This window comes from Dermacentor silvarum, chromosome 1, assembly GCF_013339745.2.
Source record: "Dermacentor silvarum isolate Dsil-2018 chromosome 1, BIME_Dsil_1.4, whole genome shotgun sequence".
Classification (NCBI taxonomy): Eukaryota; Metazoa; Arthropoda; class Arachnida; order Ixodida; family Ixodidae; genus Dermacentor; species Dermacentor silvarum.
In genome coordinates, this window is record NC_051154.1 from 410974194 (window position 1) to 411000541 (window position 26348).

The 26348-nt window shown below is 44.8% G+C and overlaps 1 protein-coding gene across 6 annotated transcripts in view; it reads left to right on the plus strand.

The window, feature by feature from the left end:
- LOC119437584 (bromodomain-containing protein 3) overlaps nt 1-25763 on the plus strand; it is a 184625-nt gene extending 158862 nt beyond the window's left edge. For all 6 annotated transcript variants that reach the window (XM_037704595.2, XM_037704596.2, XM_037704594.2 and 3 more), the window contains 2 exons: nt 124-384; nt 23419-25763. In XM_037704595.2, coding sequence (XP_037560523.1) covers nt 124-384; nt 23419-23484 — 327 coding nt within the window. In that variant the 3' untranslated portion in view covers nt 23485-25763. The remainder of the gene's footprint in view (nt 1-123; nt 385-23418) is intronic.
- Nucleotides 25764-26348: the final 585 nt, after the last annotated feature.

Here is a 26348-nt window from a genome sequence, read left to right on the forward strand (position 1 = left end):
AAATGGCACGACGACTCTAAGATGAGATTTGATTACTTTCATTATGAAATCTCATGCCAGCCAGTGCTAATGAAGCCATGTCTTGCATCATTTGATGAATTCCTCCTCCGCTCCAATGTGCAGCAGCGGCAGCTGTTTGAGGCCCAGGAACAGCGGCGCCAGCGGGAGCTGGCCGAGAAAGAGCGCCTGAGGCAGGAGCAGGAGAAGCAGCGCTCTCTGCCGACTACGGCCCGCCTGGCTCCTTCCACAAGTGTCACGGCTGATGGCACCACCGAGGATGAGGGGCGCCGTGCACCACCGCCACCCCCCAGCCCAACTGAGAATGCTGTCAGTGAGCGCGAGCGGCAGCGCCTGCGGGAGCAGGAGCGACGGCGCCGTGAGGCGGTGAGTGGCTGCTGTTGCACCCCAGACCATTGAATACAGTCAATGACACCTTTGTGGTGCCAACAAAGCCATTCCATAAAACCTCAAATGCTGGAACCCTTTGCCGTGCGATATTTGGGGCCTTGTGTACGAGAGGTCCGATTACCAGCAATGCATCTTGGCTTCCACACGAGTGATGGCAGTGTTTGGCACTGCATTTTACACCCCACGCTGTGTGCTCACTCGTGACAAACGCAACATATGGTTCCAACCGACAGCATTTGTGGTTTCACAAACGCTTTCGTTTGTCTACTTCCAATGTAGAGACATGAAATCTCTTGAGGATGTTGTATCACTGAAAGTGATTGCTCAAGAACATCGCCCCTGAATACCACCGCTGAATACAAGCTTGCCTTTGCTCTTTGTATGCCAACCAAGCACACTTCTTATCGTGCTGCATTTTGCCTTGTCGTCTCATCAAAGCTTCGTTTATACCAATTCCCACAGTGCACGAGATCTGCTTTATTTTATTTTTGGTCAGAATTTGAGATAATAGCGTCGCACAAAAGAGGTTAATTGCACCCCTGTTCAGCGCAGATATTGAGGGTGGAGTTGCTGCCACTTGAAGCTTCTTGATGATGCTGACGAAAATTCACAATAACAATCAAAGAAGTGACCTAGGACTGTGTTGCTATTTAAACGGTTATAAACGCTGCATACGTGGAACTCGCACGACAAACCGCAGATGCAGCCCTTAAAACTTGGTGGCTTAGCTTCACTAGGCTTCACTAGCTTTGGTTTTGGGATTGAATCTCTGCCACAGTGTCCGCATTTCAATGGGAGCGAAATGCGAAAACACCCATGTACTTAGATTCAAGTGCAGATTAAAGAATTCCAGGTGGTCCAAATTATTCCGGAGTCCCCCACTACGGCGTGCCTCATAATCAGATCGTGGTTTTGGCACGTAAAACCAGTGTTGTACACGTTCCTCGAAAACAGGAACAAAAGCTCGTTCCTCGTTCCTTCCCAATCTTGGAATGAGTTCCCGTTACAAGTTCCTTTAATGCGAAAGGAACGTGTTCTAGCTACACTTTGAATATTGGAATGTGTCGTTACATCAATATCAATATCGTTACATCTGCTTCAACGCTACATTTGATTTTTTCAATTAAAATATAGTGCCGGATAATCCTGAGGCGAAATAACGTGAGCAATTTAGAACTCGAATTTGAACATCGCCAGCAGCAGATTATCTGGAGGTAAAAAGAATCCAAAAAACTCTCCTAGACAATTTTTTTCACTGAGCACCAGACATACTCCAGAGATATCTAACTGCAACTTTGTTGCTCGTCGTAATATATTACGAGTGCCACAGATATGGCACTTTCAACTTCGGTCTTCAAATGCGCAGTCGGGATACTGCGCTTCAGATGGGCAAATAGAAAGTTGCTCGCATGCACCAATATAATTAAATTTCTTGCACAAGAAACCGCATCGAAAGGAACAATACATAGGCATTCAATGAATGCAGATTGAATATTGCAGTATCAGAGGGGGAAAAAAAAATACAAGCATAGCTTGCACTGGAGGCGAAATGCTAAAGAGACAGCGGAGCTGTTGGGGCACCTAGCTAGTCCTGGCTTTAGGGCAAGGCGAAGCACTACCCTAAACCTACAAGTCGCCCCCCGGCATTTTCCGGAATTTATTGATTAGGGATCGATTAGCTTTTGATTGGCTATCGCAAAGTATTGGCCGCATATTTGGGCTAGGCTAAGCGCTACCAAGTCATTCCCAGCATTTTCCGGAATTTATTGATTATTGATTGCTTATCGATTAGCTATTGATTGGCTATCACACGGTATTTTGGCTACATATTTGGGCTAGGCTAAGCACTGCCAAGTAGTCCCCATCTTTTTCCGGAATTTATTGATTATTGGTTGCATATTGATTGGCTATCGATTGGCTATCGCTAGGTATTGGCTACGTATTAAGCTAGACTAAGCTATCCCCAGCTAGACAAGTGATCCCCAGCATTTTCCGGAATTTATTGATCGCTTATTGACTGGCTATCGATTGGCTATCACAAGGTATTGGCTACTTATTTGGGCTAGGCTAAGCACTACCAAGTCATTCCCAGCATTTTCCTGAATTAAATGATTAGTGTTCGATTAGCTATTGATTGGCTATCGATGACTGACTAAGCAGTCCCAACCATGCTTAGCCCCTATATATAAAAAGTAGTGCCATCCACTTCCCCCCTCCTCCGTTCCACTGTCGCGCTCGGGACCAGCGCGATCGAGGCGCGATATCGACAGTGGCGCCGCCTGCGTCGGACCTGCCGTAGCAGACGACAGCTAACGCGCTACCAGAGGAAATCGGCGGAAAACTTCGATCGCGCCCTGCGGAGAAGTTTTTGAGGCGCGATTTTGCTTCGTCAGTCAGTAACTGGCCTTAATAATGCCGTTTTGGAAGTAGCAACGCGATGATGCGAGATGGCGCAAATATCAAGTGTGCAGCAAGGGTTTGGCCACGCCGGATGGTAAACAAAAAATGCCTTTTGCCCTCGCCTTGTCGGTTGCGGCAACTTAAGGTGCAGCAGCATGTCATCACAACGAAGTTCTTGTCCCTGACACATTTGATCCATTTGTGCGTACAGCACTTTCGTCGCACAGGCCCGAGAATGGCAATCGGAGCACACTTGAAAGAAAAAAAAATATACAAAAGCGGCAACGCGTGCTTCCACGTGACACGGATTGGCCAATGGGGGAGCGGAGGAGGCTGGGGCGACAGGAGGCGGCAAGGAGGAAACGCCGGGGTGAGCGCGGTGGCGGCAAGATCTAAGAATGGCGCTACTTTTTATATACAGTAGAACCCCGCTGTTACGTTTTTCACGGGACCGTAAAAAAAACGTAAGAGCCGGGAAACGCAAGAGCCAGGAAACAGGAAAAATTGAGAAATGGGAGTAGTGTTGAACTGCACACAATATTATTTTAATTCTTACGTGCGACAAAAAGTAGTTTCGCCCGACAGCCGAAGTATCGATTGCGGTGAGCTATACAAAGTAAGAATAGTAGTTTTATCGTCTGTATAAACTTGTAAACATTCGGTTATTAACTAATTAACAAACATAGTGTCAGCGCCCACAGGCAAACATGAACACATCACACTCGATGAGCGCGGACACCCGCAGTTAAGCGCCGCTGCAGAAGCGAGCGAAGTGACCTTCGTGCTGTTGTCTATCGCTTCAACCCTAACTGAGCGCCGAGAACACGCAGCACGCACAAAGCCACGAGCCGCCGACGCACCTACACTGCGTAGAATCTACCCCCACGCAGATCGCTTTCAAGATAAGGCCCGCGGGACCGCGCGCGCGCCGCGGCGCCGCCGCGCAGTATGATGCCGGAGCACAACGCTGCCCGCTACCTTCCCCTCCCCCCCCTCGCTCCCTCGCTGGTGCCTCGAGCGCAACGGAAGGAGGTGCGCTTCCTCTCTGCTTTTCTTTCGCGCGCGAGACGCGGTCGTCGGCTCCCCTCGCACGCTTTCACTCGCACATTCAGCATACGGCCACGCGGCTTCCCTCGCAAGCTTTCACTCGCACATACAGCATACGGCGCGGCGACGTATGCTGTATGTGCGAGTGAAAGCGCGCGGCGACGTATGCTGTATGTGCGAGTGAAAGCGTGCGAGGGGAGCCGACGACTGCGTCTCGCGCGCGAAAGAAAGCATACGGCGCGCGGCGACGGCGTTATCGCACTTGGACTTTATACGAAACATCTATGAGCCAAAACCAATTTTAGGGCCGCAACGCGTCATAGACATCATCTTTAGATAGCAAAAGCGGATATCAAAGGCCATACTTTTGCTGGCGGAAACCGAAAATACGTAATAAATGTCGCCCCCAGCACTTTGGGCGGCCAATGCCATCGTCAAACAACCAAGCCAAGCGACATGAAAAGTCAAAATGGCCGCTCGGGCCGGCACGGTGTGGCAGTTCGCAACGTATGATGCGGGAACGGTCCCACAGTTGCGACGTAACAGCGGGGTTACCAATGCATTGGGTTCTATGGGAGCTGTGCCGGGACCGGCCGAAAACGACGTAACAGCCGGGAAAACGCAGCACCCGGGAACGTAACAGCGGGGTTCTACTGTATAGGGGCTTTATGCTTAGCTAGACTTAGCCAGGCTCAGCTTCGCTAGTTCACAGGGGTATGTGCCATTGCGCTTGGAACCTTTCTGCACTACCGCCAGGATCGGCCCAAATTTTTTGTGGACAACTAACTCAATAAGGGCCGGCTTAAACAGCTCCGCTGTTAAAAAATGTCCAGAATACTCATGCGGCAACTTAGTAAAGCCCTGTGTTTGAACTTAGCAAGAGTTGCATCTCGATGTTGGTGTCCGACAGACAAATCCTTTTTTTCGTCAGCATTTCGTTGCCAATGTTGAGCCGTTCCGCCAAAAAGCTTGAGGGTACTGCCGTGTTGTACTTAAGGAAACTTCGTTGGTTCAGTCCCTCGAAGTTCTTAATCTGTGACAGCGGGTAGTCAACTGGTACCAGCAGGTACTGTGACGGCTCGTCCTGTGCCTCAGCTGGAAGGGTCTGGTTCTCGAACAAGGAGAAATGTTCGGGCGTGGACGAGGTGGCAACATCTTCGCTGGCTGGTTCGGTCACAGCAGTCAACTCTGTCTTTATGTTTATGTTTATGTCTTTATGTTGATGGTCGTCTGGTATCGCATTGAATTGTATGAGGTCCATGATAGCTTAAATCTTAGGATTAAGCTACTGGCGACAACGAGCTCGCGCTTTCCTTTGAGAAAAAAAAAAAAAAACGAACGAAAAAAGAATGCACCATAATCACGCGACAGGCAAGCGGTAGTTCTTTGCGCCTCACGCGGTCGCCTGTCCGCCCTGCATGGTGTGCTGCATACGTGTGTGCGTCTGTTCAGTGCCGTGGAACGTTTACAGAAGGAACGCCGTTCCCTCGTAAACCTAACGAGTTACCGTTACAGTTCCACCGACCCTTAACAGAACAGTGGCATTCCTCCGTTCCATGCAACACTGCGAAAAACCCCATAATTAAATTTTTTCTTTTAGCTTTGGTTTTAAGAAGGTGATGGCAACTTGGCTGACGACCATGCTGGCGACATGTCAAAACAAAAACATTGCTTTTTCTGCTTGACTCAGTGGCCAAATTAAGCATGTGGTCTTGCAGGCGGAGTCTGAATTATGGCTGTAAGCTGTCGGAAATTTCAGTCTTAGGTCTATGGAGTAGCAGTCTGAATAATCGAGCATATCGCTTTCCATGGGCTTAGGGGCGATCCGCACGTGTTGCCCCTTAGGCTGTCTAGCTACACTGGTGTTTCTCACCACCTCTCACTGTGGTTTGCCGCACAGGGTGGCTCCAGAGAGAAGTGCGATCGTCAGCCATTGCTTGCAAGTGGCTGCGGTGCGAAAGACCAGTGTATCCACTTCGCTCTCACAGCAGTGTGCCACGCGCAGCCATACACATGGCTCTGGTGCCATCTCGGAGGCCGCAAGCCAGCCAAGCTGCCCATGGTTTGGTGCCTGGACAGCTTGCTGCAGTTGGCCGCAATTTTAAATGCATTGTTTTTATGGGAATTAAGGTTATCATTTTACAGTAAAACTTCTGTGATACGAATCGCAAGGGGTAGCGTAAAATATTCGTAAACCTACGCTGGAAGATATCCCAGATACCCTTCTGGATTTTCTTTCTTTGCCAGGTCAACTACTTCCCAAACACACTCGGATGCTACGGCACACCGAGAGTGTTTCAGGAATCGACGGTTGCTGGTCACTGGCGCTGCCGTCGCTGCTCGAAATTTCGCTTGTGATGTCGCCACTTCATTCACTATTTCTTCGACTGTGCGCAGTCCACAGGTCACAAGTGGCCTGTGGACTTGACCAAGTCGGCGGCGGAACACTCAACGCCAAGCTGATCTCAGTACTCTATGTTGTCTTCCGATTCCTGCGAGGCGGTCACGGTAGATTCCACATCGCCACATTTTCAATTTGTTATAGTTGTGCGCAAGACATGATACCAGGCCATGGCAATAAAATGCAGTGCATCTAAAAGGCAACTTATCGTCCTTGCATTCGGTATTTGCTAAAAGACAACGTACAAGCAGCCCTTTAAAGTAATTCTTTGCATTCCGTATGATGCCAATATCTAATGGCTGCAAATGGCTTGTGTTGGCGGGAAGGAAAACCAACTTCACCTTCTGCAGCGTCACTGATCCAGGAGTAGCAGGATCCTCTAGTTCTGTCTTGGCGTCTTGCAGTTCAAGTACGTCAAGAACATCGCCGATGCCATCCAGGCTTTCTTGTTAATCTTGTACGTACAAGGCATGCAACACGACTGGCCAGCTTGAAGCGGTGGGGATTCTGATACCGGCCGATCACGATTAGCTTCATTTTCTCCGAGCCGTTGGCATCGCAGGGGAACAAAACTGCTACTCTCTGTTTTCTTTTATGGCTGCCTTGGCAAGATTTGCCTTTGAAGCAAAGGCTTTTCTCGGGCTGCAGATTGTAAAAGAGACCGGCCTCGTCAGCAATATTACGAGCTTCATAGCGTGCAATGAGTGATGGCGGTGTAGTTGACATCCAGTCGCTAACGACCAAACTTTCACTGTGGAGAGTTTTGTAAGCAAGGCCATGCCTAGCCTTCAAACGAAGAATCAGCATGTAAACGGGGGGCATCCTCCATAGTGTGCAGTCTTCGCCTCCTTTGTGTCTGTGCTGAAGCGGTGCATGATTTGGGTCGCACTGACGGCACCATTAGTCCATTTTGGTTTTGGTTGACCTCCTTCAAGGTCTCTAACTTCTCCTTAAAAAAGTGAAAAAAGGTAATTCGAAATCCCTTCATTTGAATTGACAGAGTCTTGAACTGCTCAGTTGGTCCCAGCAGAGCTGCATGTATTTGAATAGGGAAACAAACTGCAATGGTTATTTCGAACAAAGGTCGAGGTTTGATGCATTGCTAGCCACTGTAATTTAGTTATTTATTTCAACGCATCTCTTAAGGCCCTCTTCAGGGGGTCACAAAAATCAGGTAAATACAAACATAATTGCAGGTACGGCAATACATCGGACCACAAGAGATTACAAGTCAAGCAACAGCAAATTTCTGATTATAGTGTATGACAAGAGGCAGACACAGTCGAACCCACTTACAACAATATTCAAGGGCCACAAAAATTTCATTGTTATAACCGGGTTGCATGGGAAAAAAAAGCAAAATACGGCAGAGCTGTTGTGAGATAATGGCAGGGAGGCCACTCCTTCCGGCTGCTGATTACGTTGACTCGTTTAACTGTGCTTCTATCGCACGTAGCAAGCCGCAGCTGTCAAAGATGGCACTGCTATAACAACGAGGGGTCTCGCAGGCGGCAAGTGACGTGTGAGCGGCCTCAAAAGGGTTTCTTTTAAGAAATGCTGGGCTTGCACGAGCTTTGCTTGCTTTACGCAAAGCTTGCCGAGTTTGTGCATCTATGCTAAAAGAGTGTTTTTTTTAAGTAAGTGGAACAACAGTGCATTTTTACAGCAAGTGTCTCCAAACTGGCGTCCAAACGTGTGCAAGTAATGTCCGCCTCTCTGAGTAATCCAGCTCAAGGACTAAAATTATCTTATCTACGACAGGCTGTTTTTAAAAATTTCATAAAACTTCAGTTTATTATGCCTTCATACAATTAGTTACAAGAAATTATATACAGCGAAGAGTCCCAAAGTCAGAGACTGCACCGGGACCCTTGATTAATTGTTATAAAAAAATAAAGCGGAATACAGAGCAGGGAAACAACAAAATGGAATACGCAAAAAACTGAGTGAGGACACACATATTTAAGCAAAGGAAGAGGAAGCATACACAATCATAGATGATTACACAGCTCCGAGTTAGCGAAATAACATTATACAAAGGTAATCAGACAGCAAATAATTCTTAAGTTGGTATTTAAATGAGTACAAGGTAGATGACAATTTAAAGGCATATGGTAGACTGTTCCAAAGTTTAAGTGCGAAATTCCGTAACTAGTATGACATAAAGGTAACAGGAAATTTACTTCTGCTGCAAACCTTGTGTTATTAGGATTAAGAAGTAGATCAGAACTAACAAAGTTGTAAGAAGCTTGTTTAGTTACTAGTTTGAAAAATAATATCGCTAAATGATAGTTGAACAAATCTGCAACTTGAACAATGCTGTTTGTACGTAGTTAAGAGGAGATGTTACGAGAAAAAATGGCTTTGGGTTATAATGTGAATAGCCTGATTTTGAATGTGCTGAATAGAGGAAAGATAAGTATTACCCCATGAAGCAATACCATAAATGATACGACTATGAATGAAAGTGAAGTACAGTAAAACCTCGATAATTCGAAGGTCGCCGGACCGCGAAAATTCTTCGAATTAAGCGGATTTTCGAATTAACCGAAATGAATAATAAAAAAAAGAAAACAAGCAAGAACTTGCTGCAAAAAGAAATCACCTTTATTTTCCATGTCCGAGAAAAATTACTCAACGTAATCACCGATGCGGGATTACTTGGCGCGCTGGTTCGCCGCCCTTAGTGCCATGCTCTCCAGCTGGCTCAAAAAAACGTAGCATACAAATATCACCCGCACTGCACTCAACAAAGTTGCGGACGATGTTCACGGAATCGATAACTGCCGCGAAAGCGGGCGTGGTGGTGCTTGACTCCAAAAATTTGGACTTGCTGGATATTCCGGACTTCAAAAATGCACCATCAGGGTTCCCATTGAGTTCATGCATTTTCGCACCCAATTTTTCGGACGAATTGAGACCCCAAAGTTCGATTTTGCGGACTAAATCGCTCTTTCCTAGCCGCGCTACCCAATCCTGGAGGCCGCCATGTTGGATTATGCACTGGCTTGAATTCCAGTGGCTCGCTATATGCCTCCAAGATTAGAACGCGCGTTATCAATAGAGAGCTCGCGCCATAGAGTTTCATATTTTATTTAGAAACTCTATGGCTCGCGCAATCCTCCAGTCTCGGAGGCCATGCCATCGTTGTAACCATTTATTGTGGGATTTTTTTTTTTTATTTATTGCGACAGCAATTATTTGGACACTTCAAGCGGATTTTCGCCGTCGGCGTCGCCGCCCTGAGGATCCATACAAAGTCCAAGGGCGATAAAATCATCGCCGCGCGCCCGCCGTATGTGCGAGTGACAGCGCGCGGGGTACGCGCGCTTTCATGGAGAGCGAACGCACGGCGGAGCGTAAACGCGACTTCCTCCCTCGTGCGAAAGGCCGTGGGGGTATGGGAGGGGGGGGGGGGGGCGACTTCTACTCTTCTAACAACTGGGTACTTAGCGCCGGAGCGGTTTCTCGCGTGCACCGTATCTTGAACGCGATCTCCAGACGGCTCTGGCTCTCACCGCTCAGTTTCCGTTGAAGCGATATAGACCGCACGAACTTTAGCTCGCTGCGGCGGCCGCGCTCGCTCGCTCGTGCGCGCTGACACCACGCGTGTTAATTCAGTGTTTTTTTTTTTTTTTTTCCCCTCAATTTTCGGTTTCTATTTTGAACGTGGCGTGTACACCGAGCAGGTGTCTCGGAGACCCATGTCTCAGTGATCGGCGCTACCTCCTGTACCTTCGCGAGAGCTAAGCGGTGCGAAGCTCGTTTCTTGGATCTCCATGGCGAACTCCGTTGGCGGAGATCGCCAACGCGGTGGCGTTCGTGTCGACTGTACACGGAGCCGACGTCATTGCTGCGCAAATCCAAGCAAGTCGATCCTCTCCAAGCGTAGTATGAGGCAGGACATTCTTAAAGATTTTTTTAAGCCGCACTAATGACTTTTTTTTTTTTTTTTTTCGGCCGTACAGAGTTTTCCGGACTATTTTTCAGTCCCCACGAGCTCGGAAAATCGGTTGGCGACTGTACGGAGCGCCCTAACCTAACCGCCGCACGTTGCTACTAGCCGGAAACTTCGAATTATCCGAATAGAGCCGCGCGGGCCATTCAAATTATCCGGTAGAATTTGCATAGAGAATGACGGGACCGCTCAAATTCTTCGAATTAACCGAAATTTCGAATTAACCGAGTTCGAATTATCGAGGTTTTACTGTATAATGATAATAATGCTTGTTTGGAAAAAAAATGCAAATGATTAGAGTAGTGCTATAATGTTTGCAAAAGGCTGTTTTTTGTTTGATGTGCGCAATGTGATTAGTAAACTTAAGGGGGGGATCTAATTTAATGCCGAGGAAGGACACATAATTGAAGGCAATAATGTCATGCCCATTGAGGGTTATGCTCGGAGAGCAAGGTAAATGTCTCTGTGATGACTTAAATATCATGAATTGCGATTTTGCAGGGTCTATAATTAGAAAATTGGCGTTAACACCAATCAGTAATTTTAGTCGGGTCACTGTTTAGTTTCAAAATTACCAAAATTAATTATTTATCTGAGAGGGCAACAGTTGTATCGTCTGCGTATAATATAGGTAGATAATAGATGTCATGGTTCGTTTATGGAAAGCGACTTAAAGTAATATCGCTATCCATGTTTTCTATTCAAATGACGGATGAGAGCGTTTGATCTCAGAAGTGAAAGAACGTATATTTGCATAAAGAAAGCAGAAACATAACACACAAAAACAAAGGATAAAAAAATAAAGAGCACTCTACGCTGCTTTTAACAAAGACTGTTCTCACAAATTAAGGTCACCGCAGTTCTAATGCTACAGTTGTTAGGTGTGTCCGACTACACAAGCACAGTAAAATGAGAGCGGGGTGCGGCTCACCAACAGTTTGGGCACATGGTCGCATCGGTGAGTAACGTCGAGCCGTCATCGAAGGAGGGCACTGGTCGCTCCTTGAGCGAACTTCAGGCTGTCACGAGAAGGGACCCTCTGCTGGCTCAGGAGGTTAGGCAGTCCAGGTTCTGCCTGTGGTAATCTGAAAGCTCGAGCCTGTGGCCAGACAGCTCACTCCAGTCACGCGGTGGGACCGTGTCCTAGCTCTGGAGGCTAGGCAGACAAGGTTCTGCCGGTAGGAGTCTGGAAGCTCGGGCCCTCGGCCCGACGGCTTACTCCCGCTCCCGGCGGACGCTAACTTCTTGGCGCTCGCTTGCGTCCAAACACCGCCACGCCGTTCTCGGGTCTCGTTCACATCTCTTCTTCGTCCTCCCTTTTGTCCTACGTCACCCATCGTGTACAGCCCTTAATGGTTGCTTTCTTTTTAGTATTTTGTTTTGACGGTGCATCAAATTTCACGCGCGTCGCTTCTTCGTCATCGGCTTCTTGCTCTCGATGTTGTCTTCGCCGCACCCATTCACTGTCAATGTTGTCTTCACCGCACTGCTCTCTTTATCTACTACACTGGCTTTGCGCACTGTCACAATAGAATGACAGAAAGCTGAGCTAGTTGTTAAGGATTCGTAATGCAAAAAAAGTAAGGCGTGTCCATGTCTGCACGCCTTACCTTTTTTTTGCATTATGGGCAGTGTATAATTGACGCAGTCGGGTAAATCCCTCCTATACATGCAAAACAATAGTGGACTTAAAATGGAGCCCTGAGGCACTCCTTGGTTAATAATTCTGCTTTCAAAGAAAGCCCCACCTGCGTACACTGTTAATTCATGATTAACTCTTTCCGTACCGCGCCCATTTGGCATTGCTAGCGCTGTATCGATGGTTTGAAACGCCACTTTCGAGACCTTCAGCGCCGCTCATGGGGACACACTGCGCCATCGGACGTGAAAGAGGAGAAACTATATTTTTGTTTTCTAAGCAGTTTGCTTTTTTCCCACCAGGCGGTGATTTTTAAACGCGCTCTGAAGTTTCACGATCGTCAAAGCAGGACGCAAATATGTCCGGCTCCGGAAATGGTAAGCGCGCTTTAGGAGATCACAACTACTGTGATTCCGCTGCCTCTGCGGCTGATCATTATCGTTATTGATACATCGAATAGCAGAGAGTCAGAGGACGCTGACTTTTCGTCGGACTTTGAGTCTTAAAATGTCAACGACGCAAACCAGCCCGGAACATCGGCAGCCGCAGCCCGGCACGCCCAACTGCAGCGCTTGCAGTTAAATTTTTGTAGCAGAATACCTGTTCAATGAAAAATTTAGATTTTTTCAGAGATAGTGCTTAATAGGCGGCAATACATTTTGTATATCTCATAATTTTCATAAAATTTTTTTCTTAGTAGATACAAGCATGTCTTTACAAACTTTGTTCACAATCTTGATTTTAACAATTTATATCTTTTTTATGATACATCTTGTTAATAAAAGTTTTATGTGTGAAAAGTGCATTCATTTTGCTTGAATATTGAGTGCAGTAGTTCCTTAAGAAAAAAAACATCTGCCGTAACATACAAAAAAACCCATTTTCCCCAAGGTAGGGAAAGAGTTAGATAACTTTTTAACATATTATGTGCTGGACCAGATATTCCAATCGAATGCAGTTTACTAAAAAAAAACATTATGGTTTATTGTATCCAAGGCTTTAGTAAGTTATCAGTGAATGTCTAATATAATCATTAATTGTTAGCAAAGCCAAGTTAGTCGAGCTTCCTGAACGAAATCCGAACTGACAAGGCTAAATTTGTTAAGGTAGCTGTTAATAGAGTGAACTAATAACTTTTCAACAACTTTACCAATTGAAGATCAAATGCATACAGGACGATAGTTAACGGCTTGAGCTTCGTCAGCCTTTTTATGATCAGGAATTACCTTAGCTTTTTTTAGACATCTAGGGAATATACCATTTTTGAAATAAAGTAAATCAATTTACTCAGAGCACCAGAAATAGTCGGTGCAACAAGCTTTAAATGAAATGCGGAAATTCCATCAAGATCAGGACTTGTGTTGTTTAAGTTGGAAATTTCAGTTAGGACTTTTCAGAGGTTACCGGAAACATAAAGGGTCACATTGGCTTGCATGATAGTCCGAAAAATCATGGGTAGCATTATACAGGGTGTTCATTTTTAAGTTTTACAGAAGTTTTAGAAATCGCCTGTGGCAGGTAGCATAATTCTTATCATTGAGCTGGGTTATTCGATGAGGCGGGCATTAGTAGCACTAGAAATCGAAACAGATATTCAACTAATTAACAAAAATGCACAAATTAACTTCTTAGTTACATTATGACACAAATTGCAATTTACGAATTGTAGCCGGTGAGCTTGTCAGGCGTATCCACTTGAAATGAATTTCCAGAATGACCAGTTTGGAGATCAAACTCGCTGTAAAAATGCACTGTTGTTCCACTTACTTTTTTTTTAACCAAAATGCTGTTTTACACATTGAAGCACAAAAATAACTGGAACGCCCATGAATTTCGTCCCACACTTTCGGAAAATAATATCTCGAAACTGGTGTCATCCTGGAAATTCATTTCAAGTGGATGCGCATCGTCTTGTAAACTCACCGGCTACAATTCGTAAATTTTAATATGTTTCGTAAAGTAATTAACTAAGAAGTTCACTAGTCACTTTTTCTTAATTAGTTGAATATGTGTTTAGATTTCTCATGCTACTAATGTCCGCCTCTTCGAATAACCCTGCTCAACGATACAAATTATGCTACCTGCCACAGGTGATTTTTGAAAATTCCACAAAGCTTAAAAATGAACGCCCTGTATATTTAATAAAAGGGGTTACTGAACACAGGGTCAATGCTAGGCGGGTCAGTGATAGTTACATTATTGTAAATTATTTTTTTCAATGGAACTGCCAAAATGCAATACATTCAAAAGCTCGTTGATAAGTTGCCATTGTTCTTTAGGGTGAAACCTATTTTTCACGAATTCATTTTCGTAATATTGCCTTTTTTACTTTCAATAAATTGCTTAAGTTGTTTCAATATTTATTATAGTCTAATGCTAAATTAACATTGAAAGGCTGTTTTTTTAGTCTTCCTTTACATGTTTTTTCCTCATGCTCATAAGTAGCCCATTAGTGATCCAAGGATTGTGTGGAAATTTAAATTTCTTTTTGCACTTTAGAGTTACAGTGTTAGCTTGAACAACTTTTAAAAATAAAGACGAAAATAACTGAAAGTGCTTCTTCTGGATTTTGTTTGGTAGCTATCAATGTCCGTCAATTTTGTCAATTGTATCAACAAAATTTATCTTATCAAGACAAGACATAAAATAACAAGAATCTGACCTAGGAAGGTTAGATTTGAAAGTGACGAGTACAGGGTAGTGATCTGATATACGTATGTCAATTACACCAGAATCTGGTGAAGGCGAAATATTAGTGAGGGCATGTTCTAAGAGGGAGCGGCTTCCTTGAGTGGAAATCCTGGTTGTAGAAGTTATTAATTGCTCAAGCCCAAAGCCAGTAAAACAGTCCGTATAGGCACATACAGCACCATTGTTGACATCAAGCGAGTTAATATTTATATCGCCTATGATTAGGGCAGGCTTGTTTTCACTTGCAGAACTAAGCTAAGATGATGAAGGACATCAGGTACAGAAGAAGATGGAGAACAATAAATACAGCCACTAATAATTCTACCACAATAGTTTGGAAAAGACATCGGTTTCGCTCTGAAATACGTCTAGGCAAAGGTCAGGCCTGCATTTATATTTAATAAGGGGTGAAGCAAAAATCGCGCTACCACCGTATCGATCTGCAGTACGGTGACAATACTCTGCCTGATAGGAATGGAACCCGTATAAATTGCTTTCAGCTGGGCCAAACCAGATATGCAGATGAACGAAAAAGTGTGGGAAAGTTAATCGATATGTTATCATGATTCGTATGCAAATTTGATGTGAACAAAAGAAGAGCCAGCAGATGTAAGCAGTGATATAGCTTCAGGCGGGGAAAACAGAGACATGTTTGAAGTACAGATAGGTTAAGTGATGACGCATGGTCAGCCTCAGAGGTAATGAAGAACACTTTGCTATTTTCAGTCTTGCGTGCTTTAATCTGACAGTTGTCTGTCCAAAGGAACTGCCACTTATGTTCCTTCTTTAGAGCAAGTGCACTGCTGAACAGACGTTTGTTCTCAAATGTGAGGTGCTCGTTAACATATATAGGGCCATCAATATTACCAGAGAGCCCAATCGTGGAGGTTCTCAGGCGTGCCTTTCGAGCCTTACGGCGGAAATCGTTCTTGGTACGGGAGCACAATCGAACAAAAAAATTTTTTCTGTGTTGACTTGCTAGCGACCCGATGAACTGTGTCAATGTCCACCGCATCAAGTGGACAGTCAATTGCATCAGCGACAGTAGTCAAAATGGCAGAGCCATCCTCTCCTTGCATTGAAGGGATGATGTAATTCTTTTTCGTCAAGAATTAATTCTGAGCTATCAAAGCTTTGTTTGTAGTGGATAGTGCATCAAACGTCGCCCACGTTTATTCATACTGCTGGCTGATGAAACGTGCACTATCGGCACATGCAGTAATAGTGCTAAGGCCCTGGTCTTGAAGCTTCTGTACAATTTTAGCAGCAAGCTCTTCAACAACAGAATCAAGTTTACCCTCCAGCAAGGACTCAAGGCACTCAATCTTCTTCCACAGCTCGGCATTATTAGGTACCTCAGGGCACAAGAAGTAACTCAGCCAAAAAACGAATGAGTAGCAGTTGCAAAAAGAACTGTGACATACGAAAGGTCCAGAAAAATGAAAGCCAACCTGCGGTCAGTAGCAGGAAATAGTGAAGCTGCAGTGGACCCCCTTTTATGGACCCCCTCCGTGCCGACGTGCCAGATGAGTGTACCGACAACACCAAAATGTGTGAACTGCGCAGATAGCGGGAACCAAGAAGAAGTAGCAGGGATTATGGTACGTTCACGTTGTTGCCAACTGCTGCTCAATTAAGAAGAAAATAAAGTAACAGTGATCACCCTGTAATATGCAGTAATAGAATTTCTGAAGAAACACAGATTAGAAAAAGCCCAAGCATGCTAGTACCCCAGACATGATGATTGCCAGAGAGGAGCTGTAGTTATCGTAGGTATACTGCATTTGAAAAGAATATCTTTAATCCACAGAACAATTTTCGGGTGGATATTTACTTCTGTAAGTTTATGAAGAAGCCTGTAAAAGCCTTCGAGTAGTCAAGGAAGACTACGCCAACTTGACCACCACCATCTGGTGGTGATTGTAACTCATGGATGAATCCGAGTAGTTGAGTGTCACATAAATAACGCCTGCGAAAACCATGCTGGTATTTGTCAATGATCTTATGCTCCTCGAGGTAGTTACTGACATGAGAATGAATTTTATGCTCAAGAAGCTTACAAACAGTATTTGTTAACAAAATGAGTTGGTAGTTTTGTGGCGAAGACTTGTCACTGGATTTCAAAATGGGGATGACTTTAGCAACTCTCCAGTCATGGAGGATGGTACCAGTCGAGAGAAATTATTGAAAAAGCACTGATAAAACAGGCGAAATGCTCAACGACAGATTTCTTATTGAACCCAGAAGTGTCAGAAATAGATATCTTGAATTTGTTAAGAAGAGAAAGAATACCACCCTCTCTAATAATTATTTCTGGCATATAACTATCAGTTAAGTTTTTAATATTTGGGCATGATGCAGTATCCTCAAAAGTAAATACTAATCAGAAAGTATCATTGAGCTGTGCACAACGAGTCTTGGTAATTACAGCACCAGTGTTATCAGTGCGTACTAGTTCAGGTTCATTACTAGGGTTGAACACATACATACAGGATGACACATACAGCAGCAATTTTGGCAACTCCTTTTGTTCTTTAGATAAGTGGTTCTCAAATGGGGGCCCATGAAACCCACGCCCGCAAAATAGGGATGTGTGAATATTCAAAAAGTTTGGATACGAGGGACGTTCCGAAAGTAAGTTTCATCATTTATTTTTACATTGCAAAAAAATGCACCATGGCATCATACACCTTGCACTATTCACCACCGACATTTGTCGTAGCTCGAAGAAACCACTCTGGTAACACTCGGTGCCCTGCGATGCAGGGTCACACAGCCTGCTCCAATTCAGCATTGTTTTGGAAGTCCCGAGAGTATGGCTTGTCCTGTACTCTAGTAATGTTGTTATCATTCGTGGATGTGGAGGGATGCTCATTTTGACCTTCATCTTCCACACTCAACACCAGCGACCAACCATTTGACGAGACATCTTCCCTATACACGATCTGTAGGCGTTCATGGATGACGGACACACTAGTCCCATTCGTACCGGATAACAGCACGCACTTCCATTGGCGACCATGTTATCAGCATGCGTGCCATCGTGATTTGTACTCGAATAACCTCAGGTCTGCTCTTCTTCGGCGCTCTGCGCATGCGTCATTCCTCCTCCGTCGTCGTACTAGCAATGGGCGTGGATCGTTATGGCGATTGTTTGGTTCACCTGGTGTGCCATGCTCTCTCTAAAACAAATGGCGATACCTACTTGTGTTGCTGCTCAGTGGAGCTGCAGTGGATACCCCTTCCGTGCCAAGGTCAAACACATGCCAGATGGCACCAAGATATGTGAACTGCGGCAAGTATTATCGAATATTCGTATCCAATCAAATATATTGCTGGCTGGCAAACACGGTTCTTAGCATTTCTTTCTATCTAGTGTAAGAATACTGGTCTTAATTTTGTGATAATTTCGTGCTGCTGGCACTGCAAAGCACACTTAGCCACTAAACGTCTAAACTTTGTGGGAAAGCCAACCTCTCAGCAGCAAGTGGCACGGGTCGCAGACAGTGAAGGTGAACTTTTTTTCTTCTTTTTTTTCCCCATAGCTTTGCAGCGCAACCCCAAATTATGAGCTTATTGCTTGAAAGCAAGTGCGATGAGTGACGACTGGCACAGGGCCAAATGCCTCCGAGTTTACGGGCGTTTGATGCGGTATAATTAGGTACAGTGGCGAGGACAGCTAGTGGGAGTTATAAAATTTTCAAAGTTAACATAAGCCAAATACACAATGTGTTAGTATAACAGCTTACTAGTCTAGCTTTGTAGCATTGACAGTGTAATTGCAATGTTACATGTGAAATTAACCGAACTTGCTAATAAATGCATGTGCAAATCATTATTCTACGTTCAATTCAATATTCCAAGTTTAAATGTTCTATTTGAAAATTATGGTATTCACACATCCCTAAAAAAAAAATTGAAAGTTTTTTTTTAGCCTTGACTCATTCCCAGTTCCAGGACCTGCTTCTGGAACTGTGGCAGCAATCCACACAAGATAATAATAAAAAAATTTAAAAATAAAAAGACGTCGCAGTGTTTCCAATTTTTTTTCCTTCAACCTTTGACCCCCCCCCCCCCCCCCCCATCTGGCAACACAAGGGGTCCCCCATAACTTTCACCTGTCCACAAGGAGTCCCCGACAGATCCATGGCTGAGAACCACTGCTTTAGATGGACGTTTCTGACAGAAATTTGCGGCTAGGTGCGGGAGCGTACCGGGAACAAAAATGACACTGAAAATCTGGTTTTTGGATGCTGCCAAATTGTAGCTACTGACACCAGCTTCAGTACAGTTTGAGCATTTCTAAGGGCAAGTCCATATGTAACAAACTACTGATACAGCAACCACTTTTCAAGGCGGTTATAAATGGGTTCGACTGTACTGCATTGCAAGTACCAAGGTTTTACCGCCAGTTCGCACCACTTATCGTTTTTCACAACTTTCTGTGCCAATTTAAAATTATAATTCCTACTTATATCGCCAACATGATGCTCAATTCTATCTCTATAAATCATGGTCTTTTTATTTCCACCAACATCTCATGACACGACAGCCTTACAATGCTTTAAGAAACTGTCATTGCGTACTGTGCTTCAACGGATGAGTACATGAATGATGCAGTGAATTTCGCTTTTAGAATGTTCTGCATTGTCACCGAACGACTGGCTCTAAAGCCCAAACCGCATTCACGCGATTTTGTGTGCGACGAGCGACGGCTTCGAGTGACGAAACGGGCCGTCACGCGAACAGATCGCTCGGTTCTAGAAATCTAGAATTCGTCGCTCGTCGCCCGGAAGTGCTATGAGCGACCAGCCAATAGCACGAAGCCGGAACTGGATATACATCAGTCAAGCACTACCAATTGTTGCACGGAACGAGCAAACGACTAGATTTTGATACGTGCAAGGATAATAACGTAGTGCAAGACCTTTAGAAATATTTATGCTGCTCTTTACACTAAAACACATTAACCTAAATTAATAAAGCAAGCGTCATGCCAGTTTCGGCGAGTATTCACTGCCCTCATACCGGCAACACCGGGGAGACGTCGCTCAAAGTCGTCGCCAGTCTCGTCGCTCGCATGCGGTACGACTTGTAGGCGACGAGCGACCGCAACAGCCATCTCCATCGCTTCGCTTGTCGCTGTCGCACGCAAGATCGCGTGAATGCGGTTTATACTTAAATGCTGTGGCGGCCATCTGATAGGTATAAATGAAAACACGTTTAAAATGACCTAGGCCCGTGTTCATTTATAGAAGGTTAGGATAGGGTAGTCGGCCATTCCCATATTGGGGGGGGGGGGGGGGGGGAGGCTGTGGATGCATCCATCATCATCATCAGCCTATATTTTATGTCCACTGCAGGACGAAGGCCTCTCCCTGCGATGTCCAATTTCCCCTATTTTGCGCTAGCGTATTCCAACTTGCGCCTGCAAATTTCCTAACTTCATCATCCCATCTGTTTTTCTGCCGACCTCGACTGCACTTCCCTTCTCTTGGTATCCATTCTGTAACTCTAATGGTCCACCGGTTATCCATCCTACGCATTACATGGCCTGCCCAGCTCCATTTCTTCCGCTTAATGTCAACTAGAATATCGGCTATCCCCGTTTGCTCTCTGATCCACACCGCTCTCTTCCTGTCTCTTAACGTTAGTCCTAAGATTTTTCGTTCCATCGCTCTTTGTGCGGTCCTTAACTTGCTCTCGAGCTTCTTTGTTAAATTCCAAGTTTATGGCCCATGTGTTAGCACCGGTAGAATGCAATGATTGTACACTTTTCTTTTCAACGACAGTGGTAAGCTCCCAGTCAGGATTTGGCAATGCCTGCCGTATGCACTCCAACCCAATTTTATTCTTCTGTAAATTTCTTTCTCATGATCAGGGTCCCCGTGAGTAATTGACCTAGATAAACATATTCCTTTACAGATTCTAGAGGCTGACGGGCGATCCTGAATTCTTGTTCCCTTGCCAGGCTATTGAACATTATCTTTGTCTTCTGCATATTCATCTTCAACCCAATTCTTACACTTCCTCGATTAAGGTCCTCAATCATTTGTTGTAATTCGTCTCCATTGTTACTGAGTAGGACAATGTCATCTGCAAACCGAAGGTTGCTGAGATATTCGCCGTTGATCCTCACTCCTAAGCCTTCCCAGTCTAAGAGCTTGAATACTTCTTCTAAGCATGCAGTGAATAGCATTGGAAATATTGTGTCTCCTTGCCTGGACCCCTCTCTTGATGCATCCATACATAGACCGTAATTGTCTATGTTTTATATGATGAAATGCGGCACATACCCAGCGACGCAAGTTGACTTCAAAAAGGGTCATTGTTTGAAGAGGGTCATCAATGATTGAAAGGATTGTGTGCCAGTGAGAGAGAGAGGCATACTGCAAAACTGGGTGAAGTTCCCAAAGAATGCTAATCACATTAAAAAAGACTAACTTTGTGGTTCTGTTCCTGTTTGATGCACTTGTCAAGACAGTGATAGCTATCCAGGGCACACATCTTCAAGAAACCACCATTGTTGATATTGACTTTAACGGAAATGGCCAGCAGCATTTTTCGTATACATTGAAGTTAACTTGCAGGCCTTTCTGTGGCACAACTGCCCATAGAGTTCGTCACAAATATGTATTTGTTGCACATTTTTTGCATCTGCACATAAAAAAAAGAGACAGTGCAATCTTTGATGTAAATGTTGTTGAATCTGTAACAGTGAGTGTTATGCCTCGAGACTGCAAAATATTTCAAGTACAGGAACAAAGAATTATTTTGCAGTGCCTTCTTCACAGAAGAAACTTGAGCATGTTATAATGTTGCCTAATATGAATCATTACCATGAAAAACTGCAAGGGAACAGCTGGAGTGTTTATGCCATCAGCCAATCCATCTCCTACTCATTTTTATGACACTCATGAGAAAAACTTGAAATCTTTCCCTGCCATGGGGAAAATAGGTGTTTTTTGTAGGTTACGGCAGATTTTTTTTTTCCCCAAAGGAACTACTGCACTCAATATTTTACGTAATACATAAACAAAAAGCAGAATGAATGCACTTTTCACACTTTTCGCTTCCATTTGAACTAAATACAGATGCGTCACATTTATGGAACGGGAGATAATTCCAAACCTTTGACTGATGCAAACCGAATTCGCAGGACGAAAAATGGAGAAAGTATTCAGGGGGGGGGGGGGGGGGGAACTCTACCCGGAATTGTTCTGCTTGGGAGGCTATCCTACTGGTACCACCAAGTTTGAAGTCCCCTTTAAAGTTTAATTAACGAGATGTGTGTCATAAAGAGATATAAATTGCCAAATCAAGATTGTGGGATAAAATTGAATAAAGTTTGTAAAGACACGCTTGTATCTACTAAGAAAAAAAAAAGCACTATCTCTGAAAAAATCAAAATTTTTCATTCAACAAGTATTCCGCTACAAAAATTTAACTGCAAGCACTACAGTTTGGTGTGCTGGGCTGTGGCTGCCGATGTTCCGGGCTGGTTTGCATAGTTGGTCTCAGAGTCAAAGTCTCGCGAAAGAGCAGCATCCTCTGACTCACTGCTGCTCGATCCATCGATAAGAGCAGCCGCAGGCGCAGCGGAATCACAAGATTTGCGGTCTTTCGAAGCACGTGCGCCTGCTTCGGAGGCGGACATTTTTGCTCTCTACTTTGACGATCGCGAAACTTCGGAGCGCGTTCAAAAATTACCGCCTGGCGGGAAAAAAGTGAACAGCTTAGAAAAGAAAAATACACCTCCGATGGCGCAGTGTGTCCATGGAAGGTCTCGAAAGCGATGTTTAAAACCATCTCACTATATCCTAGAGGGAAAACTGGCGCTGTGGTATCCATGGGAATGCCGGTATATTGTGACTTCAGATTGGCATAGTTCTCGGAGAGCCTTGAAGACGCACCTGGCTAGCACCGTCTGTCACAATGATTCATTTCCTGCTAAAACAGCACATAAAAAGCTGCTTTAGCTTTATTATTACACAAAAACATATTTTGTTTAATTTTTAGGACTTACTATTGGATGTACAATTATATGAAACGTAAAAATATATGAGCCGCTAAAATTGGAGGGCAGATGACTTCTCACTCGCATTGGAACAATTTGTTGTCTGTTCTTGCATTTCTTCGCTTAATTCTGCATTGTAGGTGAGTCAACTTTATTGAGAGATGTAATATGGGTGAGTGAAAGCCTTTTATGTAGATTTTATTTTAAGAATGCGTTATTTGTGTAGCCATATCCACGTTCTAGACGAAGCCTCGTACAACACCAGCCAACACAAGCCTCACAGACACACATCCCGTCATTCCCATGACGTCACATCGCCCTTTAAGAAACTCGCATAGACGGTGGCACCAGATTACCTTCTAGGTGGTATAGTGAGAAACTCTTTCAAACCATCGATAGCGGCCGGCCATTTTTGCTTTCTGTTTTGACGATCGTGAGACTTCGGAGTGCGTTCAAAAATAACGCCTGGCGTGAAAAAGCGAACTGCTTAGAAAACAAAAATATAGTTCTCTTCCTTCACGTCCGATGGCGCAGTGTGTCCTTGAGAGACGCGGAAAGTCTCCAAAGTAGCGTGTCAAACCATTGACGAGCTAACAATGCCCAATGGGCGTGGTGCGGAAAGAGTGTATGGTGAAGTTTTAATTGAAAGCTGAGCACATCTGCTATCTCAACAAGCTGCTTGAGCCTGCGTGTTCTCACCTAGCTGAGCCCTTTTTCATTTGTGTGAACAGAGCCTTTCAGCAAAAAAAAAATATCATGCTTGCCACATGAGATTTCAGCACTGCTCAGTCATGTGCTGCAGAGATGCCTGTTGCAAAGCATGCATGTGATGAAAGTGACCTGTATACTCCTTGCAGATGGCTGGCCAGATTGACATGAACCGACAAAGTGACATAATGGCAACTTTCGAGGAGATGCTGTGATTGGCCAGGAAGCACCACCGAGCATAACTGGTCCACCCCATGATGATGATGACTGTGCCTCGCGAGTGGTGGTGGTGACTTGTGATATAAGACTGCACCCATGTTTCCTAGCATCCTGTGCAAGGCCAAGACACACTTGCCAAGTTTCGCCCCGTTCTGGGGGTGCCTCTTTTTGCCAACCACCTTTAGCTCAGTGGCAAACAGCGCCACCCCTTCATGCAATGGGACAGTCCTCATGGTGTAAATAGGGACGATCAACGCTGTCTGCCATGTGTGTGTGCTTGCGTATGTGTGTGTGTGTGTGTGAGGCCAAGCTGTTATCAAGTCCCCTTTGTTTCAACCCAGCATATTTGTGTGGCAAGCATCTTGATGGAGTTTGTCAAAACTGTCTCCAAAAGGTGGCTGTGTGCGCACAGTAGCAAGCCCTTTAGCAATGGTAGGATGTGTTGGTGCATTTGTTTCTGATGGCTGGGTTGAGAGATGATTTGTTCATTGTGTTGCAGTTGTTTTTCTTCTTTTGCTGCACAGTGTCTAGAATGTATATTCATGCACTGTGTAGTTTTGAGTGGCTGCATGGTTATGTAGCCTCTCTCTTTAGCTCCACCATTTTTTATTTCTGCCGCCACAGCAAGAAAATCATTACAGCAGTCACTTGTGCAACTTTCTTTTTCACATTTTAGATTGGCTACTGATTGTAACCGTAGTGCTATCGGCTGTTAAGTGCGCTTGTGAATGTTTGTCATTAACAGTTAGTGGCTACATGATCATCTGCACAAAAATTGTAGTGGCACATGGCAGGAAGGATTCATAAGTTGCACTTGTTGTTTCCACCTATGGATGTTTAGTGCAATCAGCTATTTTTGCAAGGGCTGCATAGTGACGTAACTATGCCCAGAGTTTAAGTTGCACACAGTTGGCCATGTGTGAACATTTTTTTTCTTTATTTGCATTTGTGCATTGTTTTCTTAAGTTGTGCTCGTGACTGCACTTCAAGTTTCCCCTGTATCCCTGTGGCCATTTCTGTATCAAAATTGTGGTCGACAGCAGTGATTTGTGGTTCATCTTTGTTTAAAAATCATTGGCGAGCTATCCCAGCTCTGTGTGCTGTTGTAACTGCAGCCCCACTCTACACAAGGGTGGCTCACCATGCAACCTCTGATCAAAGCACTACTGGCTTCACTTAAATGGCTGAAGCCGGAGGGCATGTTTGACAGGCTGCCAAGATAATCCTGCTTTTTTTTTTTTTTTTTTTAATCTCCACAGAACGTGGATTCTGCGGACAGTTGTATTTTGTCCTTGTCGTGTTGGAATGCTGATAGATGTGATTTCTTGTCACTGCAGCATTTTGGATTTTAGTTTCATCTGCTTCCCACAGTGAAAGAAGGGTTTGATTTTACGTTTGGGGAAGGTCAAAGTGTGTTTTGGAGCTGGTATCCAGAGGCAAGTGTGGGTGGATGTGTGCATGGATGTGTGCATGCTAGGATATCAAGCCCAGGCCTGGGTGGTGTGTGTGCGTGTGTGTGTGTGCGTGTGTGTGTGCGTGCAGCAGTTTGATTTCCTTCATAGTGTTTTTCCTCACCCAACATTTCTCTTGTGCAAGAGGCACACAATTTCCAGGCACTGAGTCTTGTCACACCCGCGGTGGTATATACCCCCTCATTGGATTTTTACTGCTCATCATTTTGACAAGGTCTTAATCCACATGCATTCATTACCATGCCTGCAGCGGGAGGAAATTGGATGATAGCCTGTGGCTACAAGTCAAGCTGTCTCTTTTCAGAGCATATCAGGCAGTAGCAAACTAATGTGGCTGCAACATTTAACTATGATGTGCATGCTTGCAGACTTCGCAGTACCATTTATCAAAGAAGACTCAGGGGGGGCTGTCTTGGCATGTATGTAGGCTAGGTGTGACAAGCTGGGCTGGAGGGTTGTAAGCGTTGCATGTTCAGCAGATTTGTACATAAGCTACGTGTGCATGCTTTCTTTTCAGAACCTATTTATTTTGCTGTGGTTGTAACAACCGAGAGGATATATGTATATATATATATGTGTGTGTGTGTGTGTGTGTAATATATGTATACATACATACACACAAATATATATATTATATTATATATAAATATATTTCTATTTGCTTGGCTTTTTTTTTAATTCCTCTGTAAATAGGAGTGTTCACTGCATTGAGGCAATGGAGGCAAATTGCTGTTTCCTGCTCTTCTCTCTCTGGATGTCTGAAAGAAATGTGGAAAGTTTTTAAAATACAAAAGCAGCGGCAACTTTCAAGTGCACTGTGTTATTCTGTTCTCTGGCCTGACACCATCCTTCATTGTTGCATGGTGTTTTGCAAGTGCCTCTTAAGAACAAAATGTGAATGTGGCCAAGTATTGCGAAGCTACACTCAAGAAGGCTGCTCCAATGTTACTAGACTAGCTTCAGTTGTAAAACTCTCCGCCCGTGCGCTTACCGCCGCTGTCGCCACACCTTGGGCAGCCGCCAGATGGCAGCGCCGTTCCATCGCGCTCCACTGCGGACGCCTCGCCGCAGCCTTGAGCTCGTGCGGACGGGCAGCTTGTGCGTATTTCACGCCCGCTGGCGTTCTCCCTATAGTCGGAATTAGTGATACCATAGGCGCCGACTACGGGGGGGCTCTGGGGCTCGAGCCCCCTCCGGAATTTTCTTGAGCTCGTGCGGACGGGCAGCTTGTGCGTATTTCACGCCCGCTGGCGTTCTCCCTATAGTCGGAATTAGTGATACCATAGGCGCCGACTACGGGGGGCTCTGGGGCTCGAGCCCCCTCCGGAATTTTCTTGAGCTCGTGCGGACGGGCAGCTTGTGCGTATTTCACGCCCGCTGGCGTTCTC